We start from the raw sequence: 14,527 nt of genomic DNA, 5'->3' as shown, positions 1-14,527 counted from the left end.
GTTCTTTTCTCTTAGACACACTTTTGATCGCGTACATGGTTTCCTGTGGTCACTTCACAATAAGTGTTTTATTCTGAAGCAGCATTAGCATTAAGTGTGTACAGCTGCAGGAGAGTTACAAACAGTAACACTGGATCACACACACACACACACACACACACACACACACACACACACACACACACACACACACAATGAAGAGCTGCCATGTTGTTCAAGATGTAAAATATTTTATTTTCTGTAAATGATTCTAAATCAGATTCCACATTTATCCCAAAAACAAACAAACATCATCATCATCATCATCATCATCATCATCACACTCTGTTTACGTCCAATAATAAAAAATAAAAACAAATACAAGGCTTCATGTCGTCTATCTGTACACGTCCTGATAAAACCTCATATGTACACGGCAGCAGGACTGAACTCCACAACACAAAGTGACGCCACGGAGAAAACAAACAAACAAACAAACAAACAAAATAAAAATCTGCACACAGACGCCTGCAGCCAGAAAAACAAAGAAACTGAAGTCAGATGAAGGCCGCAGTGAAACCTGCCCGACTGCTCAAGGTCTTCGTCCAATCAGAACGCAGCTCCCCCACCGCCGGGACAGGAAACAGAAACAGTGAAACTATTTAAAACGCAAACAGCAGAGCGCTCTAGTCGGCAGGTGATGAAGGTGAGGATGAGGATGTTCAGGTAGCTCTCGGTGGAGTGATTTCTAAACTTTCTGTTTCCTTAATTTATGGTACAGATATTTACACACTGTGACTCCAGACCTTGAACTCATCATGGATTTAGAAAATAGCTTCATTCAGTAATAAATACAAAAAGAAAAAAATCTCTTATTTTACAGGAAATTAACAAAACGCAGGGAGAGGAGGGAGAGGAGGGGGGGGGAGGGGGAGGAGGAAGAAAGCGACTCATGGAATCAAGTATGTTTCTCTGGAAATCTGTTTTTCTTAGTTTTCTGTTTTAGTGCAAGTTCATTAATAAACGTCCCTTTGACGACGGTCGTTATTTCAGTGGCGTTTACACTCACATTTACATCTGTGCTTCATTTACACTCAATATACACACAGAGGACCAGCCTCTTCATTAGCCCCGCCCCCTCACCTGCCAATCACTCACCTGACCATATTTGTCCCCGCCCACCCTGATATATAACCCGCCCCCTCACCTGTCAAACCCCATCATTATCTCTCTGATCAAACCTGGATCGATCAGTTTTATTATTAGATTCATTTCTGATATGAAGTTGAGCCCCGCCCACAGAACAGTGGGCGATCGACATCCAGCTTCAGCACCGAGATGAGAGAGAGAGAGAGCTGCCTGTGTGTGTCTGTGTATGTGTGTGTGTGTGTGTGTGTGTGTGTGTGTGTGTGTTTTCAGTTCATCCATTTGCGACAGTTGACGGCTCCACAGTGACACGGAATCTTATGTTGATCGTCTTCCAGGTCAAACTTATAGTCATAGGACAGCTGGGGGGGGGGCAGAGAGAGAGAGAGAGAGAGAGAGAGAGAGAGAGAGAGAGAGATCAGTGTGCTGACTGTAGAGGTGAATCCTGCTTCACTGTCACTTATTGACCATATTCACACGGCGACCATTTTCCTCTGACGTCACGCTCAGGCTCTGTCACTGAAGGATGATGATGATGTAATTTAATATAAATATAATAATATAAACACTGAGACTCTGACGGATCGTTTCTTTTGATGCTTCACGATCGATGAGCAACAGAAAAGATGATGGATGATGAAATTCTGATGAGACGTCGACTCTTATTTCAAGGTAAAGGTGTGATAACCCATTAGCCACAGCTAACGTTAGCATCAACCACTTCTCAGCTGCAGTTTGACAGAGCCGCGTGATACAAGAGGAGAGAAAAGAATCAAACATCAACACAGAGCTCAGACATGTTTAGTTCAGTCTGGAAGTGAAACACTGGATGGAATCAAGCTAGCCATGTAGCATTAGCTGCCCTGCTAGCTCTTCACCTGGTGAAGTTAGCAGTGACGCTCCTCTGTCATGTGACTATCATTGATGCAGGTTGATTATGAAACCAGACATTAGTTCATGTTTAACCAGTGGATTCATGTGTCATCTGACAACTTTAGAAGCGCTAACTCTGACATTTATGTTAATTGCCAACTTCATGTTTGCTAGCCTAGCATTAGCTTCAGTGTTTCCAGTGTCTTCTCCTTCAACATCTGTAAAATTTATCGATCTGGTCAGAGGAAAGTGAAATAAACAACGACGACTTACAGGATTCATTCAGACATTTAAGAGTTTGAGTTTGAGGCTTCGCCGTGTGAATGTAGTCCATCAGCTTCTAGTTAGATTAACAACCAGACCATGTTAGCAGTTAGACAGCTAGCCCGCTAACAGCTGGAGACAGGAGTCCTTGTTCTGCTGTGACTGACTGACTGACTGACTGACTGACTGAGTGTCATACCTCTTCTCCTCTCTGGATGCGTCTGCAGGAGCTGATGATGATCTTGTTCTCCTTCTCCACAGACACCACTTCTGTGATGCAGTTGGGAGCACAGGAGTGGTTGATGTACCTGTCAATCACAGACAGAGGGAGGGTTCATCTCCAGAACACTGATCCATAGATAATCAATAAGGACCAAACAAGTCTGAGCTGGACTCACCTGGCAGGTCCTCCAGTGATGGTGGCGTCAATCACATAGTCGTTGTCGATCCGAAACATGTACACACCACGGTTCTACACACACACACACACACACACACACACATCAGTATATTGTGTTTCAGGTTCTCTTCTCTGTATCTGCTGTTATTTCTGATGTTTTGTTGCAAAGTGTGTGTGTGTGTGTGTTACCTGTGACTCGTACAGCCTCTCCTTGCGATTGGCCACTTCACTCCTGATGATGGTGCCGATGTACTCGATGACCATGGTGCATTTCTCAATGTCTCTGGCAGCGTACAGACCCAGACCCTGCACACACATACACACACACACACACACACACACACACACACACACACACACACACACACACACACACACACACACACACACACACACAAAATCAGTGACCTGTCCATCAGTCAGTACCTGTGTTCAGCCTGTGGTGCAGGTGTCTCACCTGGATGCGGGAGCGGGCCAGGTACACGTTGCTCTTCCACTCGGCCTTCATGCGTCGGTACTGCGAGGACTTGGAGTGGCGTCCCTGGTGTGCTCCCGCCACAGACTCACCTGGAGACAGAGAGATGACGCCGGGGACGAGGCCTACGATGGAGCCCACCGAGCCCTGACACCTGGCAGCGATGCTGGTCAGCAGGTTCGGTCTGCCAGAGAGAGAGAGTCTGATCCAGATCACCTGTAACTTCCTGGATCTACAGCTGTTTCTCCAGCTGTTTCTTCGTTGTCAAATGTATCAGTGTTACTATGACCTGTCAGTCAGTTGTCATGACAACTGAACCAACACACAGCGGTGGTTTGGTCGGTCTTTCCTCAGTGGTTCCAGGTGGAACCTTGAGAAGAAGACTTAAGGTGTTTTTATTTAAGGGAAATCATAACTTAAAGGTGTTTTGGGATTTTACTCGTGTTCACCTCAAAACCTTTGACCAGGTACAACACAGACACGACATCATTACAGGATATCAAGGACAAAAAGTCACAACTAATTGGTCACCAGCCAGCTGATGGATCAATGGACTGATCGGGGAGATTACCTCTTGGCCTGACAGGCTTTGGGTTCAGAGCGGGCCGAGCCCGACGGGTTGAAGGCCAGGGGCCACTCCATGAGAGGGTTCCTGCCGTAACGAAAGGTGTAACGCTCACAGGCCTCCACACCTGGCAACTACACACACACACACACACACACACACACACACAGTCAGTCTGAGTCTGGATTTAGTATCTGAACGTGTGTGTGTGTGTGTGTGTGTGTTACATACAGACTCGATGATCCTGGTCACTGCAGATGAGGTCAGACCGAACAGATCTTCTCCTTTCAGGTAAACTGGGAAGAGCTTCAGAGTCCCACTGGAGGATCTCATCTGTGATACTGGTTCCAGTATCTGGTCCCACACAGCTGAAGACAGACAGACAGACAGACAGACAGACAGACTTGTTCAGATATAGTGTTTCTATTCTGATAGGTGCATACATTTAATTTAACTGTCTTTGTTATATAATGTACACATCTCTTCATGTCTGCTGTCATCATGTGATCTGTTTACCGTCTGTACAAACAACAGTAATGACACTGTTTCTTCACAGAGGAAACAACTAACAGGTTGAACGTCAGTGAGCTGCAACATGATGAGTCAGAGACGGTGAAACGAGCTTCAATAATGTCAGACACATTCCTGTTTTTACCTTTAGGTGTTGGTCCGGTCAGTATGAGGTCATCATGTCCCTTCTCCACCACCTTCACTTTAAACATCGGCTGACCCTCCTTCTCCTCGATGTAGCACATGTACTTACAGCGTCTGGAGGACAGAACCGTCATCATTGATGTGTGATCATCACCCGTCAGAGCCCTGTCAGTATGTGCTTAGAAGCAACAGACTTTACCTGCTGCTGTGGCGCATGCTCCAGTAGATGCGGTTGGCATGGTAACCAACGGGGAAGATGGCGGTCTGGTTGTGGAAGGCCTTCATCTGCTGAGGGAGGAGCCTGCCGATGGCGCGGAACAAAAGGCCGCCGACTCGGAAGGTGTGCTGCCGCTCACCGCGCTGCACCACGGCGGCGATCTGCCGCGCCTCGTCCCGCTGCACGTACACTCGTCGAAACACGGCGAAGCAGCGCAGCTCCGAGTCGTACGGGTCAGTGGCCACCATCGCCGCAAGGTCAGGGGTCGGTCCTGGAGTGGAGGAGGGGGAGCCGCTGGAAGACCTGTCCCCGCTGAGAGGAACCGTCCTGGGCTTATGGAGGTGACAGAGCATCGTCTTGTCCTGGAGGAGCAGAGACAGTGAGACGCCACCTGAGCTGGTGTGTGTGTGTGTGTTACACTGTGTTAGTGTGTTGCAGTGTTACCTTGAAGAAGGTGCAGTGGGCCTGCAGTGCGCAGGTGAAGTGGTAGGTGTTGGTGCATCGGAGGCGGTTGCAGCCGCTCGTGGCGCCGGTGTGCTGACAGTGAGCGCAGCGCAGAGTCAGACCTCGTCTCAGAGCCAGTTCCACGTTGATCAGAGCACCAGCCTGCGTCTCGTAGACCTCGCTGGACCACAGAGCACAGTTCAGGTGGACCTGAGACACAGTGACGGAAAGGTCAGTACCTGAGACTCTGCTGGTCCAGACTATTGTCAGAGAGACTGCTGGTCCAGACCAGGGGCCCAGTACACTCACCCACAGGTCCAGGTCCAGGTTCAGTAGTCTGGCCGGTCCGTCCGTCTGTCCATCTCCCTGCTGGTGACAGAAGCAGCACCTTCGCTGATCTTTTGGTAACGGGTCGGGACGAAGACACACCCCCAACTTTTTAAACAGTATGTCAACTTCCTCATCGGTTGGCAAGGCAACTGCCTCGTTAGGGATGCAAGGACCCCTGGGTAAAAAAAAAAGAGACGGGAAATGCTAAACAGCTAACTACCACACTGTGATGCTAACTAGCTCAGTGTGATGCTAACCGGCTAAGTGTGATGCTGATGCTCCAGCGTCTCCAGCGGGAACTCTTCATCCTCTTCACATGCCGAGACAAGTCCTCCCCACCTGGAACCGCGCGGGGGCGGGGCTTCAACTTCACCTTCACCTATAAACCAATCAGAGTTGGTCGACTATCAGTCAGCCAGCTGATAAAATATTACCTTTGATCATCCAGTCAGTGGCCACACCCACCTTCAGGCTGTCCATACGGGGCCTGGTCTCCATGGTAATGGCAGAGGCGGGGGGGAAGGAGAGTGCTGGGGAGGAGGAGGAGGAAGCAGGGGGAGGTGAGGGGGGAGCTTGGGGGAGGGAGTGCACAGCGATGGAGGACATGTTGTTGGTGTACTGGTGCGTCACTAAGCAGGGAGGGGGGCGCTCAGAGCTGGTCAGCAAGACGGGGACCACAGACTGAGGATGAACCGAGAGACAAACATTATGATGTCATCAACAACAACAACATCCACACAGCTGCTGCTCCTGGTCAATAACCAGTAATAGATAATGTGATATGCTCTCTCACCTTGTTTCCTGCAGCTCTGCTTTGGGGGTCCGATGTGTGGAGAGCAGAGCAGTGTGGACTGCAGAACACCAGGCTGGACCCTGGTCTGGACTGTCCCTCCTGTCTCACACATACACACACACACACGCACACACACACACACACACACACACACACACAAACACACACACACACACAGTGACTTCCTGTCCCACTCTGTCATTTCAGCTTCTCTCAGTCATCTGCTCAGTCTCACCTGTTTGAGCTCTTTGACCACACGGACTCCATTTCCCAGTAGCACCTTGCAGTAGCTGCAACACTGAGGCCTGGCAGCAGCAGGGGAGCCGCCATGTTGGTTGTAGTCCATCCTGACACCTGGAGGGAAAACAGAGGACACAGAGAGCTGTCAATCACACCTGTGAGGAGGTGGCAACAGAAACAAGAGCAGAAGAAGAGTGTGTACAGACCTGTGTGTCCAGGTGGAGGTCTTTGCTGTCTGCTGCCTGCTGAACCCTGCACACACACACACACACACAAAATCATCACTATCGTCATCAGTTCAGTCAGCAGTTAAAAGAGTCATGTGCCCCCCCCCCCCGTGATGAGCTCCTACCTGAGTCAGTGGCACTCTTACTCCGGCCAACAGAGCCAGGGAGCTGCGCTCGGGGCCGGCTGGTTGGCTCAGCTGGTAGTTGACGGGGACCGGGACCCTCAGCAGCTCCGCCACCGCCGCCATCACACCTGCAACATTCTGGAAACACAGTGATGTCACCAGGAGGGAGGGGCTACTCATGACAGTCACTGTCAGTGTCTTCAGCTCCACAGAGAGTAACATCAGTGCATCAGTTTAAACAGTGACAGACACAACTGCAACCACCGCAACCGACGCTGCGTGCAGGATGAGTCATGACTGACATCATTTAATGACACATTTAACACCATTAACACAGGATCACAACTTTTCATTTCACTGAAGATTATATAATATATATAACTATATAATTTAATCATTAATACCATTATGAACGAGCTCGCCCCCACCACACCCCCCACTCCCAAAATAAAGAACTCTTTGTTTCTGCAGAGACCACAGGTGTTTACCTGAGCTGCCACAGGGTTCAGGGTTATTGCTATGGTAACTAGGTCTGTGTTGGAGCAGGAGGGAGGATCCTGATGGTTAGGCTCCGCCTTCACTTCCTGTTTCACTGCAGAGCCTGGACACACGTGCAAACACACACACACGTTTTTAATTCTTACAACATGTCAGCACAAACAAAATGAATTCCTCTGCGTTCACACTGAACTCAATAAAGTTTATTCAAAGCAGAGAACAGCGTCCTGATGACACAGAGACAGGAAGGAAACTGCAGATGTGAAAAACATGACTGACCTTTTCCCCAGGCGCAGGGCATGATGGGTATTGTGGGCGAGGGACAGGGCGAGGGTGGCTCCAGCTTGATGAAGGAGAGGTCAGGGTACCTGCTGACCTCCATGTCCGCCACGCTCTCTGGAGACGACGACGGGACGAAGCCGTCTGGGCTGTCCCGCTCCGACGAGTCCTGGACCCTGAGGAGGAAAACACACAAAGAAGAAGAGTAAGAGCAAAAGAAGAAGAAGAAGAGGAGGAGTCAGAGCAACAGAAGAAGAAGAAGAAGAAAAGGAGGAGTCAGAGCAACAGAAGAAGTAATTCATCTTCTCAGAATATTCGAGTAAACTTTAAACTCTTTAACATGACACACACTGAGTTTGAGATAATAATCCTTGTAATTCTGTACGAATGTTTCCCCTGAAACATCGTGAGACCTGGTTCTGTCAGGTACACCTGGTCCTGTGTCTTATTTCTTCTGTACATGTCATTTGTGAATAAAGTTTAAAACACAGATTTGAACTTTGAGTCCTGAGGTGTTGTCAGTAAGCGGAGTTTACCTGATCTCCTCCTGGTTGTTGTGGGGTGGGGTCGGCAGGGAGGCGGGGACGTCTACTGTCTTGGAGGCATGGTTTAAAGCCAGAAGCTCCTCCCCTTTCTGCTTCAGACCTGACACACCTTTCACTGAGGTAAAAACAGTTAGACTGTAAAAACCTTTGTTTCCGTGTTTGAACAAAAGTATGTGGACGGATAAACTGACACCATCTTCATCCACTGTGCTGCTCATGAAAGCACATGTCCAGATGTGTCCACATCTGGACATGTCTTCTTACCGTCCTGCTCTGTGATCTCCTTCCTGGTCAGCTCCTCCGTCGTGGCGAAGCCGTTCACTAACTTCTGCCTGGCAACAGGCGGGGGGGGTGGGGGCAGGGAGGCCGGAGGTGTGGGGGGGTTACTGAGGTTATTCTGCTGGGGGGAGAGAGAAGAGAGAAAGAAGAAAAGGAGAGAGAGAGAGAGAGAGAGAGAGAGATGAGAGAGAGAGAGAGAGAGAGAGAGAGAGAGAGAAAATGTTAATCGCAGAATTAGAAATGAGAACAGTTTACTGCAGGAGTAGTACCTGTTGTATATGAGCTGGGAAGTAGTTACTGCAGTAGTAGTACCTTGTATATGAGCTGGGAGTAGTAGTCGGTGACTCCGTCCAGACAGCCATTCCCAAAGGAGCCCGTCAGTCTGGAGTCTCTGCCCAGCGAGGAGCTGCCGTATGGGGGGAACAGACTCAGATCCACCCCCAGGACCGGTTCCATCAGGGGCAGCACCGACAGCTGGGGGGTGGGGTGGGTGGGGGGTGATCCATAATCAATACAGGTAATTAGCTGTCATTAATGACGACTGCAGACTGGAGTTCAGAGTGGTTGGTGTACCTGTCTGAGGTGAGTCATCAGAGGGTCAGAGGAGGAGTGGAGCGTCTTCTCCTCCTCCTCCTTCTTCCTCCTCTTGTATTTGGGAGGAGCTCGGTCCTTCTCGGGACGGGACAGTCTCTTACAGCGCTGAGTCTTCTTCCTACCCGAGGAGTCCAGCAGGTCTGGACCTGGACTGTCCATGGTCACCTGGAGGAGGACAGAAGACAGGTGAACCGGTAACTGCTGTAACAACACACCTGAGGACACGTCACTTGTCAGCAAGTCAGATGAGGACACGTCACCTGAGGACACGTCACCTGAGGAGTCACCTTACATTTATAAATTATCAAAATTAGTAAAAATTTTGTCACAAAAATCGTGACCCCCTTCCTCACCATGTTGCTATGGGAACCAGGCCTGTCATCCTCCTCGGACCGGGCGCTCTCATTGGACAGCTGGTGGCAGGTAGTGGCTGTGGCCTGGCTGGTGGGTGATGGCGTGGAGGCCGGTGAGGTCTTGTCCTTCAGCAGGTGTCTGAGCAGCTCCTTCCCACCGTCTCCGTCTTTACCTCCCCCTTGGAGAGGGGATGGGGAGGAGAATCCCTCCCCCCCCCCTTCCTCCATCTTAACCACACCACCCCCACAAGCTCCGCCCTCCTCCCACTCCTCCTGCAGGGAAAAAGAGGCACACAGTGAGTCCTGCAGCAAACAAACGGAATGTGTCACAATATGAAACTAAAATCTCCAACCTTGACCTCCAGACGAGCCGCAGACAGGGGGCCCCGCTGACACTCCATGCCCAGGACAGAGGCTCTCTGCTGGGCTGCAGAGCTGACCGACAGCTGCCTCTCCAACTCGGACGATGGGGCCAGACCAGGAAAGGCGTCTGATTGGTCCAGGCTGCCCCGAGTGGGCGTGGAGCAGGAAGTGTCAGAGACCGCTGGGGTGGGCGGGGCAGTGATGTCATCAGAGTGGGAGGACAGGGGCGTCCTGGCTCCCCCTCCCCCCATGGTGTCGTCTCCCTCCCTCTTCCTGGTCCTCTTCTTCTTTGGTTTGTCATCAGGGATGATGTCAGAGTAGAGCTGGATGAGGGAGGAGGGGCCTCCAGAGGAGCAGGGGAAGGAGGGGGGGAGGGGGTTCAACGGGGAGGAAGAGGAGGAGTCGTGTCCAAATCGATGACCCTGACCCCCAGGATGGGAGGGGGTCATTCCTGCAGCGCCGATCCCAGCTGGGCGTACCTGTCCTTGGATGGAGGGCCCAGCGGGGCCCGGGGGCCTCAGTCTGGTCTGGAGGTTTGAAGGAGCCACGTCCATGGGGGGTCCATGTTCAGGCAAGGCCCTGCTGCGTTCTGCTGTGACACCAGGTTGCAGACCTGAAGCCGGGAGCGGTCCAGGGTGCAGGGGTCCTGTGAAGCCCTGGTGGAGGCCCACCTGCTGGGGGAACGGTGCCCCCACCTGGCCCTGGTGCTGCGATGGAGGTCTGGTGGCCGGGGGGGACTGGAGGAAGTCCTGGGGCAGCTCAGAGCTGAAGAAAGGCATCTGTGAGAGGCTGTCCCCGCCCGGGGCAGGTGCTGCCCCCACAGGACCAGGTCCAGATGTTTGCCCGACCCGAGCTCCAGCTGGAGGCGCGGCTGTGACTCCGGCTCCCAGGAGGCTCTGCTGCTCCAGTCTCTGCTGGAGCACCCGCTGACGCTCCACCTGAGAGCAGAGGAGGAGCAGAGTGAGTGTGTGTGCTGCTGCTGCTGGTGTGGGGGTGGGGGGTGGGGGGTTTACCTCCTGCATCAGCTGGACCCTCTGCCTCTCCTGCTGCTCCCTCAGCCGCTCCCTCCGCTCCCGCTCCTGGAAACCTTCACTGAACGGGTTGTTGTCGTCAAACTTCACCTGCAGTGGTGGAGACAACAAGGTCTGTTAACGATCAATAAGTGAGGAAACACTCTGCAGCTTCATTGATCAGAGCAGAGCTGATCAGCTGAATCTCTAGTACAGACGATCAGACACTGATCAGGCTGATTTATCGGGAAAACAAGGCAACATGGACGAGTTGATCACTTTGATCGGAGTTACAGCTTGATAAGCAACGATCAATCAGCTGATTGATCTACAACAATGTTGATTGATTAGTGTTTGAAGTGAAAACTGAGGAAACACATTCTCGTTTCTCAGTATTTCCTGACAACTGATTGATTGATTGATTGATTGTCACTGGGTGTCTGACTCTACATGTGGTGTGTTCAGGGCCCAACAGATTGGACAGAGAAAATCAAACGCATCATCATCATCACAGATGAAGATGAGAGTTGGTCAGTGATTCCAGGTGTGTTACCTGAGGTGTGGGGGTGGCTCCGTCTCCTGCTGCTACATTGGGCCCTCCAGGGGGGGCCCTGGGGCCTGTGTTGAAGGCCGCTGTTGGAGGAGCGAGGTTGGGCACCATGACCTGAGGGGTCTGGGTATGTGGGGAAGCCTGGGGGGGGTTAGGCAGGGTGGGTGGCATCTGAGGGGGCAGATGAGGTGGAATCCTCTGCCCCATCACCCCTGGAGCCCCGCCCCCTGGGGTCCAACCAGGAGGGACATTAGGGACGCAGGCTGGGGTGGGGCCGCCTGGATGCGGCTGCATGGGCACCATGGGCTGGGGGAGCAGGGTCTGGGGAATGGGGGGCACTCCTGCAGGCAGCATGGGGGGGGCAGCAGGTGGTGGTTGCTGCTGCAGAGCTCTCTGCTGCTGCTGCTGCTGCTGCTGCTGCTTGGTCACGTAGTCCTCGATCAGCTCCGCGTGGTCCTTCTGCTGCTTCCGGATCTGGACACAAAACACACTGACTGTTCCGCTGACTGTTATTAAGACTGTTCCTCTGACTGTTCCGCTGACTGTTATTAAGACTGTTCCTCTCAGTGTTAATAACAGTCAGAGGAACAGTCAGCGGAACAGGCTTAATAACAGTCAGAGGAACAGTCTAAATAACAGTCAGCGGAACAGTCTTAATAAGACTGTTCCGCTGACTGTTCCTCTGACTGTTATTAACAGTCAGCCGCACAGTCTTAATAACAGTCAGCCGAACACTCTTATTAAGACTGTTCCTCTGACTGTTCCGCTGACTGTTATTAAGACTGTTCCTCTCAGTGTTAATAACAGTCAGAGGAACAGTCAGCGGAACAGGCTTAATAACAGTCAGAGGAACAGTCTAAATAACAGTCAGCGGAACAGTCTTAATAAGACTGTTCCGCTGACTGTTCCTCTGACTGTTATTAACAGTCAGCCGCACAGTCTTAATAACAGTCAGCCGAACACTCTTATTAAGACTGTTCCTCTGACTGTTCCGCTGACTGTTATTAAGACTGTTCCTCTCAGTGTTAATAACAGTCAGAGGAACAGTCAGCGGAACAGTCTTATTAAGACTGTTCCGCTGACTGTTATTAAGACTGTTCCTCTGACTGTTCCTCTGACTGTTATTAAGACTGTTCCGCTGACTGTTATTTAGACTGTTCCTCTGACTGTTATTAACAGTCAGAGGAACAGTCTTAATAACAGTCAGCGGAACCGTCAGAGGAACAGTCAGCGGAACCGTCAGAGGAACAGTCAGCGGAACCGTCAGAGGAACAGTCAGCGGAACCGTCAGAGGAACAGTCAGCGGAACCGTCAGAGGAACAGTCAGCGGAACCGTCAGAGGAACAGTCAGCGGAACCGTCAGAGGAACAGTCAGCGGAACCGTCAGAGGAACAGTCAGCGGAACCGTCAGAGGAACAGTCAGCGGAACCGTCAGAGGAACAGTCAGCGGAACCGTCAGAGGAACAGTCAGCGGAACCGTCAGAGGAACAGTCAGCGGAACCGTCAGAGGAACAGTCAGCGGAACCGTCAGAGGAACAGTCAGCGGAACCGTCAGAGGAACAGTCAGCGGAACCGTCAGAGGAACAGTCAGCGGAACAGTCTTATTAAGACTGTTCCGCTGACTGTTATTAAGACTGTTCCTCCTACTGTTATTAAGACTGTTCCACTGACCGTTCCTCTGACTGTTACTGACTATTAAGTTGTATTCATTTGTTTTATGCCCACAGGTGATAAATGAGTCTCCAGGTGTGTGTGTACCTGCTCCAGCTGTTTCTGGACCGCCCCCTGCTGCTCAGTGATGTAGCGGAGCTGGGCGGCGTCCTCCTCTGCAAACGCTCGGCCTGCCTTCTTGGCCGTTCTCTGCTTTGCAGAGAGAGCTTTCTTGGTCTTGCGGTGGGCGGCGATCTGGTCCTCCAGGAGGCGCTGTTGCATCTGCAGGAGGCGCTGCGTCTCCCCCAGCCACTCCTCATACTGACGTCGCTGAGACTCGTCTGCGGAGAACACTAGCGTGAACCACGGAAGCTTCTATGACCTCCTTAACACCTACCCCATTTATGACATCACAACTAGTCTGGAGCCAATAACGGTGAAGAGTGAGGAGCAGGTGAGAGGTGTCACACCTGCAGCTGCTCAGACAGGTGAGCAGCTGCAGATGTGACCATAGTATTAGTAGTAGTACCGATAGCATTAAACCACATATGCTGTTACCATAGTAACTACAGGACTGAAACCTTCCAGAGCAGTGTGTGCTTCACCACATATTGATACATGTGTGTTTTTACCACCTCATTGTATGACGAAGTCTTCCATCCTGTTTTACAAGGATTTACTTCTGAGTGGAGTTACGTGTTTCTCTGATTACCAATCATTTCCCAATACATTTCTGATACTCACTGACGAAGCCTGGGCCAAAGCTGGGGGGGTTGGGCCGCACCAGCTGAGGGTTCACCTTGGCGTCCTGACATAGGAGAAGACGGTGAGACGTCAGCAGACACATGAGACGTGACATGGAGCCTCACATCAATGAGGACGGTCTACATACCTGTTCAAGCAGCTGTGGAGGCTGAGGAGTCCCTTCGTTCCCCGGAGCCCCCTGAGCCCCCGGAGCCCCCGGAGCCCCCGGAGCCCCCGGAGCCCCCGGAGCCGGAGCTTGCTGGAACCGGACACTGACACACAGGAGAACAAGTTCAAGACTTCACACAGCAAAGACATGTCATCACAACAACATCACTACACCACGGCCACGATGGACGCACCTCAACATGTGAAATCAATGAGCTTAAAGAGCTTCAGTCACGAAAATATGAAACACTGAATAAAATATTAAACTTTCATTATTCTAATTCAATATTTAACTGCTGTGAAAAAAGATCATACATCATTTTTGTTCCAAAAGATTTTAAAACAGAAAATAAAATCATACACCATCTGCTCCAGCTGAGTCTTCAGGGGTCAGGGGTCGTACCTGTTAATGACCATGGGGTTCAGTGCCAGGTTGCCCTGAGTCATCACCTTGTTGATGCCCTTCAGAGCCACCATCTTAGCCTTCATGATGGGGTCAGAGATGGAGTCAAAGTCTGCTGCGCACACACAGACACAGCCACACACACAGACACACACAGACACACACAGACACACACAGACACACACAGACACACACAGACACACACACACAGAGGAAAATGTAGAAACAGATGAAACCAACAACATCAACAGGACTCAGGGTCCAAGTCTGTCGGGGTCCAAGTCTTACCCATGTTGGGGAACAGGGGGTCTGAGGTGGACCTCTGTCTGATCAGGGCCTGCATCTGTTTCTGCTGCTGC

The 14,527-nt window shown here is 51.2% G+C and overlaps 1 protein-coding gene across 1 annotated transcript in view; it reads right to left on the bottom strand.

Annotated features, from left to right (window-relative positions):
- Positions 1 to 1,187: 1,187 nt before the first annotated feature.
- LOC111236883 (histone-lysine N-methyltransferase 2C-like) overlaps positions 1,188 to 14,527 on the bottom strand; it is a 37,919-nt gene continuing 24,579 nt past the window's right edge. Inside the window, exons 33-64 of the mRNA XM_022765780.1 lie at positions 14,457 to 14,527; positions 14,169 to 14,283; positions 13,746 to 13,869; positions 13,598 to 13,661; positions 12,962 to 13,194; positions 11,207 to 11,677; positions 10,657 to 10,788; positions 9,634 to 10,581; positions 9,281 to 9,553; positions 8,907 to 9,092; positions 8,646 to 8,807; positions 8,319 to 8,454; positions 8,046 to 8,169; positions 7,510 to 7,685; positions 7,221 to 7,333; positions 6,733 to 6,870; positions 6,587 to 6,632; positions 6,376 to 6,494; positions 6,141 to 6,239; positions 5,813 to 6,028; positions 5,605 to 5,726; positions 5,327 to 5,522; positions 5,018 to 5,227; positions 4,556 to 4,935; positions 4,358 to 4,470; positions 3,934 to 4,070; positions 3,709 to 3,836; positions 3,120 to 3,321; positions 2,852 to 2,968; positions 2,661 to 2,734; positions 2,462 to 2,570; positions 1,188 to 1,487 (exon numbers count right to left, since the gene is read on the bottom strand). The exon at positions 14,457 to 14,527 is cut by the window's right edge and continues 307 nt beyond it. Coding sequence (XP_022621501.1) covers positions 1,395 to 1,487; positions 2,462 to 2,570; positions 2,661 to 2,734; positions 2,852 to 2,968; positions 3,120 to 3,321; positions 3,709 to 3,836; positions 3,934 to 4,070; positions 4,358 to 4,470; positions 4,556 to 4,935; positions 5,018 to 5,227; positions 5,327 to 5,522; positions 5,605 to 5,726; positions 5,813 to 6,028; positions 6,141 to 6,239; positions 6,376 to 6,494; positions 6,587 to 6,632; positions 6,733 to 6,870; positions 7,221 to 7,333; positions 7,510 to 7,685; positions 8,046 to 8,169; positions 8,319 to 8,454; positions 8,646 to 8,807; positions 8,907 to 9,092; positions 9,281 to 9,553; positions 9,634 to 10,581; positions 10,657 to 10,788; positions 11,207 to 11,677; positions 12,962 to 13,194; positions 13,598 to 13,661; positions 13,746 to 13,869; positions 14,169 to 14,283; positions 14,457 to 14,527 — 5,827 coding nt within the window. The 3' untranslated portion in view covers positions 1,188 to 1,394. The remainder of the gene's footprint in view (positions 1,488 to 2,461; positions 2,571 to 2,660; positions 2,735 to 2,851; positions 2,969 to 3,119; positions 3,322 to 3,708; positions 3,837 to 3,933; positions 4,071 to 4,357; positions 4,471 to 4,555; positions 4,936 to 5,017; positions 5,228 to 5,326; positions 5,523 to 5,604; positions 5,727 to 5,812; positions 6,029 to 6,140; positions 6,240 to 6,375; positions 6,495 to 6,586; positions 6,633 to 6,732; positions 6,871 to 7,220; positions 7,334 to 7,509; positions 7,686 to 8,045; positions 8,170 to 8,318; positions 8,455 to 8,645; positions 8,808 to 8,906; positions 9,093 to 9,280; positions 9,554 to 9,633; positions 10,582 to 10,656; positions 10,789 to 11,206; positions 11,678 to 12,961; positions 13,195 to 13,597; positions 13,662 to 13,745; positions 13,870 to 14,168; positions 14,284 to 14,456) is intronic.

This window comes from Seriola dumerili, unplaced genomic scaffold (genome assembly GCF_002260705.1).
Source record: "Seriola dumerili isolate Sdu_G_001 unplaced genomic scaffold, Sdu_1.0 BDQW01000741.1, whole genome shotgun sequence".
Taxonomy (NCBI): Eukaryota; Metazoa; Chordata; class Actinopteri; order Carangiformes; family Carangidae; genus Seriola; species Seriola dumerili.
This window is presented reverse-complemented; position numbering and strand designations above follow the sequence as displayed.